Source organism: Saimiri boliviensis, chromosome 19, assembly GCF_048565385.1.
Source record: "Saimiri boliviensis isolate mSaiBol1 chromosome 19, mSaiBol1.pri, whole genome shotgun sequence".
NCBI classification, from domain to species: Eukaryota; Metazoa; Chordata; class Mammalia; order Primates; family Cebidae; genus Saimiri; species Saimiri boliviensis.
Window position 1 is genome coordinate 24,673,789 of NC_133467.1, and position 14,665 is coordinate 24,688,453.

The 14,665-nt window shown below is 45.1% G+C and overlaps 1 protein-coding gene across 4 annotated transcripts in view; it reads right to left on the reverse strand.

The window, feature by feature from the left end:
- Positions 1-3,140: 3,140 nt before the first annotated feature.
- The window catches only part of TBX19 (T-box transcription factor 19), a 51,531-nt gene continuing 40,006 nt past the window's right edge, over positions 3,141-14,665 (reverse strand). For all 4 annotated transcript variants that reach the window (XM_074389840.1, XM_074389839.1, XM_010338705.3 and 1 more), the window contains 4 exons: positions 13,471-13,532; positions 9,461-9,649; positions 7,720-7,855; positions 3,141-4,227 (listed from right to left, as the gene is read on the reverse strand). In XM_074389840.1, the coding sequence (XP_074245941.1) occupies positions 3,933-4,227; positions 7,720-7,855; positions 9,461-9,649; positions 13,471-13,532 (682 nt within the window). In that variant the 3' untranslated portion in view covers positions 3,141-3,932. The remainder of the gene's footprint in view (positions 4,228-7,719; positions 7,856-9,460; positions 9,650-13,470; positions 13,533-14,665) is intronic.

The following is a 14,665-nucleotide window of genomic DNA, read 5'->3' on the forward strand; positions in this document are numbered from 1 at the left end:
TCTTCGCAAATTTTAACTTGCTGATAGTCACTCAAATTTATTCTAGTCTTGGGGAAAGTGGCGAAGACATACTAAGCTTCAGATATCCTTTACTGAGTTTTTTTTCTTACTAACTTAGGTGATGAAAACCTTACTCCCCTAATTTGACCACCTTCCAGTTCTGGGGGGTGTCCACCAAGTGACATAAAGGGAATCAGCAGTTTCTCATAGGCATCTGGCTCAGCATGGTGGGCAGAGGTGGTTAGTAATGAGGCTGGCTCATCCAGGAAAGGGAGGGTTGGTGAGATCACATAGACTCCAATGAAGGCCCCACAGCAGGGGACACTTTCCAATAGCCTAGGCTTCAGGGAGAGTTAGAATCTCTGCCACCTGGCTGAAAGTATTACATAACTGTTTCTATTCAAGTGGGATTTCAGTTCCTCTTAAATTACATGTAATTGTTCAGAAAACCTGAAAGGCACCAGTTTTCTTTTATAATGAGCTGAGCAGAGAAGACACATGAGCAAGGAAACGGTATACAAGACTCCAGAGTTTGTCTAACACATTACAGAAGTTAATCTGTCACTTATGAGACTGACTTAACTAACTAGCATTGTTTCTTCTGATCAGAAATCAGCCCTAGACTATTTAAAGAAAAAAGCAGGCCAGGCACGGTGGCTCATGCCTATAATTAGGAGGCTGAGATGGGCTGATCACAAGGTCAGGAGTTCGAGACCAGCCTGGCCAATATGGTGAAACCCCATTTCTACTAAAAATACAAAAATTAGCCAGGCATGGTGGTGGGTGCCTATAGTCCCAGGTACTCAAGAGGCTGAGGCAGGAGAATCACTTGAACTGGGGAGGCAAAAGTTGCAGTGAGCAGAGATTGTGCCACTGCACTCCAGCCTCGGTAACAGAGCAAGCCTCTGTCTCAAAAAAAAAAAAAAAAAAAAAAAAAAAAAAAAAAAATTTAAGGAAAAAAACAGAAAGTGTCTCTGGTTAGACAGCTAACAGAACCTCTATGTGAAACCAACTATCATGGAGTATGTGTTTAAGAATCACAGCAGGTTCCAAGCTGAGCATCCTACAAGACTGAGGAGAAAGAATCACCCCAAACTCTGCTAATGCTCATGTTATCAAGCTGCACAAGACCCATCACCTGAGCAATATAAATGAAAATGTAATGCTTATGAGCTTCTTTCTGTTCTGTGCCCCTGGGCCAGGTCTTCTGTCTGCTTGAGGCTCGGGGAGGTGCAGGAAGGGCGAGACTCGAGATGAGTTTTTATCCCCTAATTACACTTGCTGAGCTCTTGGTACAGGACATGTGAAGGACTTGGTGCCAGGACTTGCTGCGTGACTGGTAAAGAGGCCTTGGCCAGACCTGCTGGGGAATTAAAGGCCACAATAGCCTAAAGTTCTAGCAGATCGAGAAATGACCACCTGTTATAACTTACCAAAGTATGTCTCACAAAGATACTAATATATGAATACCTTAGTGACCTCTAATGGTAGAAAGGGACAGGAAAACAGGAGCAATGCTGCCTTGTGGGCATGCTGACCAGGGAGCTTTCCAAATGCACGGATCCATTGTGCCTTGGCCACTCACACACCAGCTAGTGGCCCAGAGCTCTGGCCAGGCAAACTAAAGTCAGGTAATGTGCCTTCCTTGGACACCATGTAGCTGAAATAGTATTGTTTCCTGAAATCCAAAAAATGGAACAGCACAGAAGTATTGGGCAGTGCTAACCATAGCATATTGAAGGACCTTTTGCTGTAGAAAGACCCAAGGACTCAATAGTGCCATGTTTGGACCCCTCAGACTAAGCCTTGGCATGGACTCAGCTGAGGGAATAGTGGTGGAGGCAGCTGAGCCAATGCTAGGCTCCAAGTGGAACCTCAGACTCCCCAGGTAGCAGCTCTGAGAAGGGCTGCTCAGTCAGTGCGGTCTGAAGTCAGTGTCTGGAGAACTGCTCATCACCCACGTCTGGAAACCTCACTCCCAGGGTATTAGGACATCCAGTGGTACGTAGAAAAAGAAGAGGAAGACTCATGAAACTGATTTTGCTCAGTGGTTACAGCAATGATCTTGGCTGGGGCAGAGGTGAAAGTCATCTGAAATAAGGATCCTGGTGTCTTTCCCATTCTATTTCTCCCTTCTAGGCAAGGAGTTTCCAAACCTATCTCACGGCCGACACCTGGAGTTCTTGTTTGACATGCAGATTCCTGGACACCACACCCAAAGATGCTACACCTGTTAAGGGCCCTGTTCCAGGGGATCCTGACTTAGGGGATCCAAGTACCAGTATTTGGCAATAACCACTCTAGCACACCCTGTCTCCTTATGTCATTGTCATTCACTGAGAATTAGTGGTGCCTTAGATGAGGAGCTGGGGTAACTCATAGCCAGCATATTCCTCGACTCCCACACAGACACATCTATGTGTCATGGGGCATGTGTCCCTGAGCTCTGCCTCCCAGCCACTTCACACTGTCCTCGAAGCACAATGCACATTACACCAATTCAGTTCAGCAAGTGTTTATTGGGCACCTACAACAGGCAAGGCACAGTACCAGGTGCTGTGGGTTACAAAGACAAGAAGGCTAGGCCTCACCCTCGAGAGGCTTACAGTCTAATAGAGAAAGATACACGCACGGGTCACAAAAATACAAGGCAAAGTGAGGTGGCTCTATGGCAGAGGCAAAAACAGTGGGAGGACAGTGAGCAGGGATAGAGCAGATGTATCTCAGCAGATCAGGTGTTGAATGCTGGGAGCAGCATTCCAGCCAGGCCCTGGGAGGTGGGTCGAATTCCCACAGGTGAACTGGAGAAAGGGCACTCAGGCACAGGCAAGGTACAGAGGTGGGAAAGTGCAATGAATGTTCAGAGAACAGAGACGCTGGCCTTGATTGAAACGTGGGAGGCCGACAGGACAACAGAGGTACTGAAGCTGGGGAAGTGGTTTCAGGCCTGATGGTGGGATCGCTCATAGTAGGATTTCTTTCTTTTTTTTCTTTTAAGACAAAGTCTTGATCTATCGCCCAGGCTGGAATACAGTGCCACAATCATAGTTCACTACAGCCTCAACCTCCTGAGATCAAGCCATCCTCCTCCAAGTAGCTGGGACTATAGGCACATGCCACCATGCCCAGCTAATTTTGTGTGTGTGTGTGTGTGTGTGTGTGTGTGTGTGTGTGTGTGTATTTTTTTTGGAGAGACAGAGTCTCACTTTGTCGCACAGGCTGTTCTTGAACTCTTGACCTCAAGCAATCATCCTACCTTGGCCTCCAAAAGGGCTGAAATTATAGGCTTAAGCTACCACACCCAGCTATAGTGAGGAAATTTGACTTCATTCCATTGGTAACGGTGAATTACTGAAGGTTTCTGAGCAGAGGAGTGACATGACTTCATTTCCACAAGGCTGGGCACACTGCTGTGAGTAACACATGATTAGCTTTATTCTTTTTGTTAACCTTACTCTATGGCTTACACTTCCTCCTAGTCTCAGAGCAGAAGCGCGAACTTGAGCCCTGTAGCCACACATACTTTCCCGGGCTGCACAAAGCAGGAAGCAGTGGCCTTAGCTAGGTAAACTTTGAGCTTTAACAGCTCTGCACCTGCTCCAAAGAAAAGGAAGTGAGGCTTTCCAGAACTATTTGAGATTAAGGAGCAGAGCACAAGGACAGTACTTAACAGACTTCTGTCACCTAAGCATGGCAAGAATAAGCTGCAGAGAAAACGGGAGTGCAGAAGAAATGGTGGAAGGATGTGAATGATCTAACTAGCGTCATCCAAACTGAACCCTGTCCAAGTACGACTTCTGTAATAACCCACCTCTGCCACCAGCTAATGGGAAGGGAGATTTCACAGTCTGACTCACTAGATCAGTAGATGGGGTTTCTAAGCACTCTACACATAGAAGGGTCTCTGTGGACAGAGGTTCCTAGGATCCTGCTTAACCATCCAATGAAGAAGGAGAATGGTGCCCACCTGCTCCTGGGCCACCCCAGCCCGCAAAGGGATGTGAGGCCACTGCCGTCCAGGTGGAGACAGCAATGCTGGTTAGCGAGGGCTCCCCTACAACCTCCACACCAGCTGAAGTGGGTGCTTGGGTGGACAGTACAGAGGGGGGTGAAGTCACAGCTGGGTTTCCGAGAAGAAACGTTCCCGGGGTGCTGGCGTGCACCTCCGGGCCTGGCCCAGTGGGGCCTCCAGCACCATTGCTGATGGTCCACAGGCACGGATAGGGGCTGCAGAGACAGAGAAAGAGGGGAAATGAACGTTCAATGGCACTCCAAGGAAGAAGTCCCACCTGACAAGCATGTACACAGTGCTGAGAAGGGCATGGTTGCAAGAGGGCTTCTGACCATGGCTTTATTTCTAGCTGTGACACAGATCAGTCCTGTTTCTGCAGAAAAGCTAAGAGAAGGTTAAGTGTCCTGAGACCAGGATTCTGGCACTGGCCCTGCCGCTAGCAAGTTATTTGGTTTTAGACACAGAATTTCATTGATCTGGGCTCTCTTGCATCCTTTGTAAAATTAGCAAGGCAGTAAAAGAAAGGTATTGAAACTGTATGATTTCTGCATATGCTCTCTCCCGGGCCAGTGTAGCATAATAACCAAGAAACATTGCTGGCAGAAGACTGGAGTCTAAATCCCCAGCTCTACTACTTATTAGCTCTGTGGCTTTGGCTAAATTATTTAATATCTCTGAGTGTCCGTTTTCTCATCTTCAAGATGTGAAGTCATAATTTTACCTCTTTACAGAGATTGCTACAAGGATTAAATAAGAAGAGGAGTATATGGTCCTTAGCACATGGTACTCAGTAAATGAGTTGTTATCATTAATTCTTCCCTTCCTGGTCTCCACCTGTGAGCTCTGGTCCCTGGCAGAAAGGCTGGGAGCTAGAACACTTTCTTTGCTTTCTGTAGTTCTGTAGTACTGGTTCACACACGTGGTTGCACATTGGGCACATTGGAATCATTCAGGGAGTTTTTAAAAGTAATACTGGTGGCCGGGTGCAGTGGCTCACCTCTGTAATCCAAGCACTTTGGGAAGCCGAGGCGGGTGGATCACAAGGTCAAGAGTTAGAGACCAGCATGGCCAACTAAGTGAAACACCGTCTCTACTAAAAACACAAAAATTAGACGGGTGTGGTGGCACGCGCCTATAGTCCCAGCTACTCTGGAGGCTGAGGCAGAAGAATCGCTTGAACCTGGGAGGCAGAGGTTGCAGTGAGCTGAGACCACACCATTGCACTCCAGCCTGGGTGACACAGTGAGACTCCATCTCAAAAAAAAAAAAAAAAAGTAATATTGGTGCCTGGGTCCCACCCCTACCCCTCTCCCCTGCCCCAGAGATTCTGATGGAACTGGTCTGGCATGCAGCCTGGGTATGAGGAGTTTTTTCAGTTTCCCAGGTGATTGTAATGTACAGCAAAGCTTGCACCCTTAATATAGATGCAGTTGGAATAGGTACAACGATCCCGATGTTTTCAGCCTTCAGTCATCACTATGTCTCTTACATTTGAGAGTTTCTGCATTGCCTAACGCTGCATTACTTGATAATTGGCTTATTATCCAATGGCAATATTGAATACATTTATTATGTTTTGTTTCTAAGAAAATATTATGGAGTCAGGAATGAGTTAAACACACCAACAGGGAAACCAGAGTTGGCAATGCCATCCTTCGCCTGGTGCCATTTTTCAGTGCTACAGGCCTCCTTGGACCATATGAAACCTGCAGAAGCCCATCCTCGGAGCTCTCCCTGTGCTAGCCCAGCCATCAGAAGATGCTCTTCTACATTATCTCTCACAGGCCCTTTCTGATGCCTCCTGGGCCAGTGGGAGAACGATGGGCTCTGAGCTGGACTGCTTACTGCAGGACCTTCAGTACATTTTTAAGGCCTCTGAGCTTCAGTTTCTTCATCAGCAAAACAGAAATTTTAATACCTGCCTTATAGTTGTCTTTGAGTACTACAGGAGACTTATATATGGATGACTTATGTATATGTAAGTGTCTAGTATACAACTCGGCACATGATTGTTTAGTATTTTCAGGGAACCTCATCTTCATTCTGTTTCTCACTTCCTACCACAGCCCAAATCAATGCTTTTTCCTCAGATCCTCTAGTTCAGTGTCAAATGTAAATGATCCTCTAGATAAGCATCAAAATGCAAACCATAAATGCCAGCTACATATATAAGTTTAAATTTTCTAGTAGCCATATTGAGAAAAACAACTATTGTTAATATTTTATTTAACCAAAATATTCAAAATATTATCATTTCAACATGCATTTGATGGATTTGATGTAAATTATATATGTATACATTTCATGATATTTACATAACAGCATCTATATTTACATATACAACTATATTTTTATATATACATATGTTTAAAAACTGGGATTTTTATTCTTTGTTTCATAATAATTCTTCGAAATCCTGTGTGGGTATTACACTCACAATATATCTCAACTTGGACTAGCTGCATTTCAAGTGTTTGACAACCACAGGTAGCTCATGGCAACACCCCTGTAGGCTGCAGCAATATCAGTAACACACAGGAACTTGGTAGAAATGCAGAATCTCGGGCCCCCACACAGACCTACCAATCAGATTCTGCATTTTAACAACAACCCCAGGTGATTCTAGGCCATCACATCACAAGTCATCTGATGTCGTCCCACATCCCATCTTTTTTGTTTTTCCCTTGAGACAGTTTCCCTCTTGTCACCCAGGCTGGAATGCAGTGCCTCAGCTCACTGCAACCTCCGCCTCCCAGGTGCAAGTGATTCTCCTGCCTCAGCCTCCCAAGTAGCTGGGATAACAGGCATGCACCACCACGCCTGGCTAATTTTTGTATTTTTAATAGAGACAGGGTTTAACCATGTTGGCCAGGATGGTCTCAAACTCTTGACCTCAGGTGATCCACCCACCTCGGCCTCCCAAAGTGCTGGGATTACAGGCGTGAGCCACTGCCCCGGCCAAGTCCCATATTTTAATTTTGAATCCACTTTGGACTTTCTCAAAATTCTGCATAACAGCTGACATTTACACAGAATGTTACTCCTTACAAAGAATGTTAATGCATTTTCTCATTTCTGCATTTGATGCTCATGGTAACTCTGCAAAGTGGGTCATATTATTTCCATGATACAGATAAGAAAGCTGGAGCTCAGTAAGGCTAAGAAAATTACCCAAAGTCACAAGGTCACTAAGAGGTAGAACTGGGACTCAAACCCCGGCCTGTCAGACTCAAAGGGGCCTTCTCTTCCCACTTCCCCACTCAGATTTCTAGAAGTCAGAACTTAATGCAGGTCACAGGTGTGAGGATTAAACCATAGTCCTCCATGCTGCACTGAGTCCTCTTACCAGGGTTGTGAGAAGACTCACAATATGTCTTAGAATGGGTGACTTACGGGAAAATGGACAATCATGGGTCTTGACTTCTCAGTGTATATTTATAGTCTTCCTCTTCAATTCCTCTGCACAGTTTCAAGTATTTCTGACTGGTTTAAGACAAATGGTCACAGGCCATACAGTATATGACTGGGCTGTTTCTCCAGTTATGAAAGGAGAACTCCATCCTGTTGCCACCTTCACTTCTTAGTGGTTTAGAAATCAGGACAATAGCTTAGACCCAGTCACCCCAGGAAAAAGAATGAACTTGAGTCCCCAGTGCTAAAGTAAACCCCAAGACCACCAATGAGTGAGTTGATGATGCTGGTCTTACCTGGGCCCTGGATTGATTGGTCCATTGGTATGAGGTACAGACAGGATGCTGGCATGGGGTGTGGAGGATAAGGAAGTCCAGCTGTCGGGTCCCGAGAAAACTTGCAGATTATTGCTTGAGCTTTCTATCAAATTCACTTCGGGGAAACAACAACAGTTGAATTGATAGCAAATGTAGGAAACATAAAGATGATCAGTGGGTCTTGACTTCTCAGTATATATTTATAGTTTTCCCCTTCAGTTCCTCTGCAGTCAGCATCTATTTGCCACCACCATAGTTTAAAGTATTTCTGACTGGTTTAAGACAAATGGTCGCAGGCCATACAGTATATGACTGGGCTGCCTTCGCTGCCCCACCAGGCATATCTAGCTGCTCTTTTTCCTTCATTCCCACGGCACCCTGACTTGTGTGTTTTATAGACTGCTTCTCAAGCTCTAGAGTGCCAATGAATCCCCTGGTGATCTTGTTAAAATGCAGACCCTGACTCAGGGGCAGAGCCTGAGAGTCTCCATTTCTAACAAGTTCCCAGGTGATACTTCTGCATTATATTAGGATTAATTATTTACATATTTGTCTGACCCCGAGCTCCTCCAGGAAAGAAGCTATGTCTTAATCACTTTCCTATCCCACTGCCTAGAAGAACATGGTACCCCGTAGGTGCTCAGAAGATGTGACTTGATGACAGCAGGAAAGAACTAGGAAGTAGAGAGAGCCATTGTTCAGTTTCTGCTATTGGTCAGCTACATAGTCTCTCCTCCTGACAGCAGCTGCTGAGGTTGCCAAGAGTCATAAGGTAAGGGACACAGGAACAGGTAGCTGGTGACCAGGAGGACCCTCTACAAATGCAGAACTCAGCCTGTCACCGAGGAAGGAGGGAGGCTTGTGTCTAAATACTCTCCACTATCTCCCATGCCATGAACTTTACTTGTCTTATTGAGTGTCAATCTCTTCATATTACTATAGAAACTCCAAGAGGGCAGAGCATTTGTCCATTGCACTCCTGTGCTTGAAACAGAGCCTGGCATATAGTCGATCCTCAATAAATACTTGTTGCATGAATAATTTAATGAAAAAGTAACCATTGTCTTCATGTCGCCCTTCTTTCTACAAATCTAATAACCAGGCAAGGTCTGGGCCTATATAAGGCAAAGGTGGAAAAGTCAGTAGTCAAAGAGAAAAAAACACACAAACAATACTGCTAACTTAAAAAAACAGTCAAACAGCAAAAATTATTTTAAAATATTAAGGTTGGGTTTGCAAGTCTCCAACTAAATAGAACTAAGGCCTGAACATACAGGGCTCCAGCTCCCCAGAGACCTTCCTAACAGTTCCTAACACTAGACCCAGTATTCTCTGAACTGAGCCATCAATGCAACCATAGAAAAGAGCCATGTGAAGGTGAGGAGCGGAGTGTTTCAGGCCCACACAATTTGACGTGGCTTTTAGAAACCTGCCTGAACTGCTCAGAACACCAGTGCCCTGGCCTTTCCCACCCATTAGAAACCAGGAGACTGAGGGTTTTATGAAATAATTACAAAACACTAAGATTATTACACCTAGTTCATCAAACATTTTTACATAAAATAATAAAATAAAACATAGAAACAATAATATCATAGATGTGCATTAGATGAAAGGGGTTCCATCTTTGGCTTCTCCTTTTCATAGCTGTTTATCCATTTCTCTCAGCTGCCCCCATCCCAGCCCAAACCCCCAGGGCTTAATCAGCAGAGTCACGGACCTGAGGGAGAATGGTTTCTATGCATGTACGCAGAAGAGTAGGGAGCCGGCCGGTGTCCTCGGAGGCCGGAATAGTGCTCACAGCCATGGTGGGTGTGGGGAGCAGGCAGAGGCAGAGGAGCGGCATACTGGTAATTGGAGTTTCCTGCTGTGCACACTCCATCCGGATTGGAGAAGATCCAGCCTCCCACTAAAACAGACAAGAGGAAGACACCAAGACTGAGTCTGTGAACTCCCACACCAAAAATCAGGTGACCAGCTAGCTACTTTGCACAGCTACAATTCTTGTAAATGACACCGATGCCAGCCTGTGTGGTGGTTCCATCCCCTGGCTGCCACTGCCCTTGCCCATGAGCAGGTAACCTGGCTTCTCAGGAAATGCATGACCAGTCCTGAAACTGCCTTTGCAAAATTATATCCATGAGAAAATTATGGCAGTCAGGGAGATCTGAACTAGCCAATCTCCCTCTTGACATTAGTTAGCCTTCAGGCTGCCAAGCTGGCTTTGGGAGACATTTAGCTTACAGTTTAAATGATAACCCTTCTCTAAAACTCAACTGCCTTTGTAAAGCTAATGAAAGATCACAAGGCCAGGAGCATACAGGAGCCTGAATTCTGCTAAGTTGTAGACACAAATGACCGCCAACCATTATTCCAGACTTCACAAGACACGCAACTTTCTCAATTACTCCTGTAGATAACATCACTACTGTGGAACCTCTTTAGAGATCTCTTTTTTGTTTTTCTGTTGAATCCTCATTTTTTATTTTTATTATTTATTTTTTTAATTGCATTTTAGGTTTGGGGTACATGTGAAGAACATGCAAGATTATTGCATAGGTACACACATGGCAGTGTGACTTGCTGCCTTCCTCCCCTTCACCTTCCTCCCCTTCTAAAGAGATCTTTAGAGATCTCTTTTCAGTTTTTTGTATATCTGACACCAGTGGCTCCGCCTGGACCACCAACCCCACCTGCAGCCCCACCCAGAAGTGACTCAGCACAAGAGGACAGCTTCAACTCCCTCATTTTATCTCCAACCCAACCCATCAGCAGCAAGCACCTACTGCCTAGCCTCCCCAACTTCCTCCTTCAAACTACCTTTGAAAAATCCATAACCTACAAGGTTTTGATGAGACTGACTTGAGTAATAACTCTGCCTCCCGCATGGCACGGCCAGACTCATATCTTCTTAAAGTCTTTCTTTATTGCAATGTTGTGGTCTTTGTGTCAGAGGTGTTTGTGTCAGAGTGACTCCATCTTGAATAGGGGCTGGGTAAGTGAGGCTGAGACATACTGGGCTGCATTCCCAGGTGGTTAGGAATTCTTAGACACAGGATAAGATAGGAGGTAAGCACAAGATACAGGTCACAAAGATAAAACAGGATGCAGTAAAGAAGCCAGCCAAAACCTACCAAAACCAAGATGGCAATGAAAGTAACCTCTGGTCATTCTCACTGCTCTTATACATGAATTCTAATGCATTAGAACGCTAAAAGACACTCTTACCGGCGCCACGATAGTTTACAAATGCCATGGCAACATCAGCAAGTTACCCTATATGGTTTAAAAAGGGGAGGAACCAACCCTCAGCTATTTTTCAGGTGATTACAGTCCTATCAAAGGACTCTATCAAATGGTGGAAAACCTCTGAAGCAAAACTGGAATATAGCTACATGAAATACAGTCTGAATGCAGATGTTAATAGAAATGCAAAGTCAAGGTGCTTCTGGCTTAATTAAAGTAAAAGTCTAGGAGGCATCACATGTATATGTAACTCATGGACCTACAGGGAATGATTAATGTGGTAACACAGGAGGAGTGAAAGTCTCTCTATTTCTGCCGAGTGGGAAGGTGTTTTCAGTTCTTACTCTAAGCAAGAGGAATCACGATGCCTCCCAAACCCACCCCGCAAATGGAATTCTGATAGCGCAGAAAGGGGGGCTGGCCCAGCACACCTTGACAGCAAGCATTTTGGTTTGCTTTTTTTTTCTTCTTTCTTCTCTTTCATCCCACTTCTTTACTGGCAGGCAGTGGTGAGCATTTTGCAGAATATTTTGGAAGGCTGCAAAATGTTTTGTAGAAAGATTTGGAACAGAAGACTATTTTGAGTGAGTTCACGGGCAAAGACTGAGACGTCGTAATGCAGGCCCTGAGACAAGAAGTGTGTTCTCCCGCTGACCAGACCTCGGGGCGGGGGCGGGGGGGGGGGGGGGGGCGGGGAGGGATTCAGATAGGACCAGAGCTGTTCCTTTAGAACGTTGACTAAGGACAGTCACCTGGGCTTCAGCAAGAAGGAAATGGAGCTTGATATTAGAACCTACTGTCTTTGCTTAATACTTTTTAAGGACAAGTAAACAAACTGTACAGAGTTCATATTACAATCATTCCCAACAAATCCTTTAGTCATCTTCATTTTTCTGTAGTTGTACCAACTTACGGCCCAACGGGTCCCTATCTGACTAATCAAATCAAGATTCAGGCATCCGGTGGGCAAAACCAGGCAAGCGGCCCCTCAAAACCTCTGACTTGGCCACATGTAACATATACACCTCGAGAAGTCTGCTAGAAGATTGCAACATAGGAACTTGGAGCTCCTGTGGTTCTGCACATGGCCCTAACCTATACAACAAGGTTTTTATTCCAGTTCGTGTCCACCTAAAGGGAAAAACTGAGGGGGAAATGAGAAAAGAAAAATAGCTCAGGGCAGTTTGAGTTATGTGAGGCATGCAAAATGCATCAGGCTGAGAGGGACGTGAGCGTGGGGGTACCTTAGGTCAAGGGCATCCCTTGCACCCATGCCCAGGGTCAATTCTTTTTTTTTTTTTTTTTAGTTTTTTTGAGACGGAGTTTCATGCTCGTTGCCCAGGCTGGAGTGCAATGTCATGATCTCAGCTCACTGCAACCTCCACCGGGAGCAATTCTTTAAAGGTATTTTTGTTCCTGACTAGCTGCCTTACCCATTATCTTCATGTTCCTGAAATTTGTGAAACAAAGAACAATATACAGCCAATCAATAGCTTATGTCACGGTAAATAATTTATGAATTGCCTCTTCTTTTTTCCTATAAAAACCCACTTGCAACTGCTGCTAACCCGAGCATATATTCAGGGGAACTTGAATCTACACTCCCACGTCGTAGTCCTCAAATTTGGCCCAGATAACCTTTCTACTCATGTTAATGTTGCCTCAGTTTTTCATTTAGGTTGACAGTCACTTTTAAGAGTGCTTCACTGAGAGAGAGCAGCTTCTCTTTATACGGCTACGCTGCCAGGTCTGGCACGGAAGGTGCGCGAAGGTTGAAGGGAAGGAGGAAGGAAAACTCCGCAGCTGGAAAACTGCAGAAGGGATCTTTGCAAGCTCACATAATCCAAATTAAAGAGGGTTTCAGACACCAGGGTTCACTCTCCTAAGCTGATGTCACTGATCGTGGGTCGCACTGCAGCTGAGAGGATTCCCTCCACCACCCTGGGACATGGGCAGGGTCACACCCTGATGGGAGAACCCAGCACTACCTTCAGACTCCCAGATGTGTTACTCCACCTCTTCCTACAGCCTTCCAGGCCACAAGCAAAGACTCGTCCTCATGGAGGCCACAGCCTGCGTGGCACGTTGCTGTGGGGACCAACTCCAGAATTAGCAAACACTAAGAACAGGAGAACTCCAAAGCAGAGAGACCAGAGTGGCGCACATAAAGCTAGGAGGCAAGCCGAGAGCACGCTGCTGGGGGCTAAGCACCTTGCTGACACGAAAACCAGTCTCAGAAGTTCATCACTGGCATTCTGATCTCCTGCTTAACATTTGTTTAAACCCCTTAAGCCTAGGACCATGGGCATGCTCTCTGGAAACTCTGGAAAGGGCATACATTTGTCTTTAATGGAATAAACAGTGTGTTGGGTTTTGATCTGGAAGAGACCTTAAGCAGTCCTGACAGGCAAAAAGTCTGAGTGTGGAGGGAGCCGCCTCCAAGTACAGCCCCACGCACCTCCCGCCTCGTGTACCCCAACTCACAGTGAGAATAGGTCACGTGCTGGCTCTCAGAGATAGCCTCCGGTACATCCCTTAGGTGATTTCTGAAAGGGTAAAGAAAACGCACCATGGCTGTCCAACTTCTGATGTGTGTCCACCATAAAGCATACCCAAAATTCTCCTTGAAGAGCCATAAATTTCTTAAAATCAGAAAACCAAACATCTTTTTTCCTATGCTCCTGTCCTTCCCCATTCTCCTTCCTTCAGGGTGTTGTCTCTGCTTGTGCAATTGCTCCTGCAGATGCATTTGACTGTTTACCCCTCTTTACCATATTTACAGCTATCCCGGTTTAGTCTGATCTGGCTAATTTGGGGATATTGCTCCTGACTGACAAGACTCAAGCAATCATAACTGTACAATTCCAGGGCACAATTACATATGTGATATGCTAGGTCCACCAACGGCCCTGTGAGGGAAATATTAGCATATTTTTCTAATTTTGTAGATTAGAAAAGTGGAACTCGAAGAGGTAAACTGACTTACCACCAGTAAATTACAGAGCAAAAATTCAGGCAGGCCCTCTTACTGGCAGTCCTAAATTCTTTGTATTATACCATGCTGCTATCACTTTGAATCTAGATTCTGTCATCTCACATATCAGATTGTCCTTTAGGCCTTTTGTTAACTGAAAATGCTGTAAGTGTGTCTTGTATATCATCAAACTTTATTCTAATATTGGAGCCAGGCTCACTCCTATAATCTCAGCAACTAAGGAGACTGAGGCAGGAGGATCACTTGAGGCCAGGAGTTTAGACCGTCTGGGCAACATACTGAGACCCCCTGTCTCTTTAAAAAAAAAAAAAAAAAAAAAAAAATTTAGCCAGCCATAGTGGCACACACCTGTAGTCCCCACCACTTGGGAGACTGAAGCAGAAGGATAGCTTGAGCATAGGAATTTAAGGCTGCAGTGAGCTCTATCACACCACTGTACTCCAGCCTGCATGACAGACCAAGACCCCATCTCTAAAATAATAATAATAATGTAGGTGGGTGGATCACAAGGTCAAGAGATCGAGACCATCCTGGTCAACATGGTGAAACGCCATATATATACATATATAATGTATTCAAATATTGAACAGGACATCCACCCATTCATATAGACTCTTATTGGAGCCTTTAAGGTGAACAGGAAAGATTAGACAGTTATAAAGATTATTTAAAAGATTTGAAACT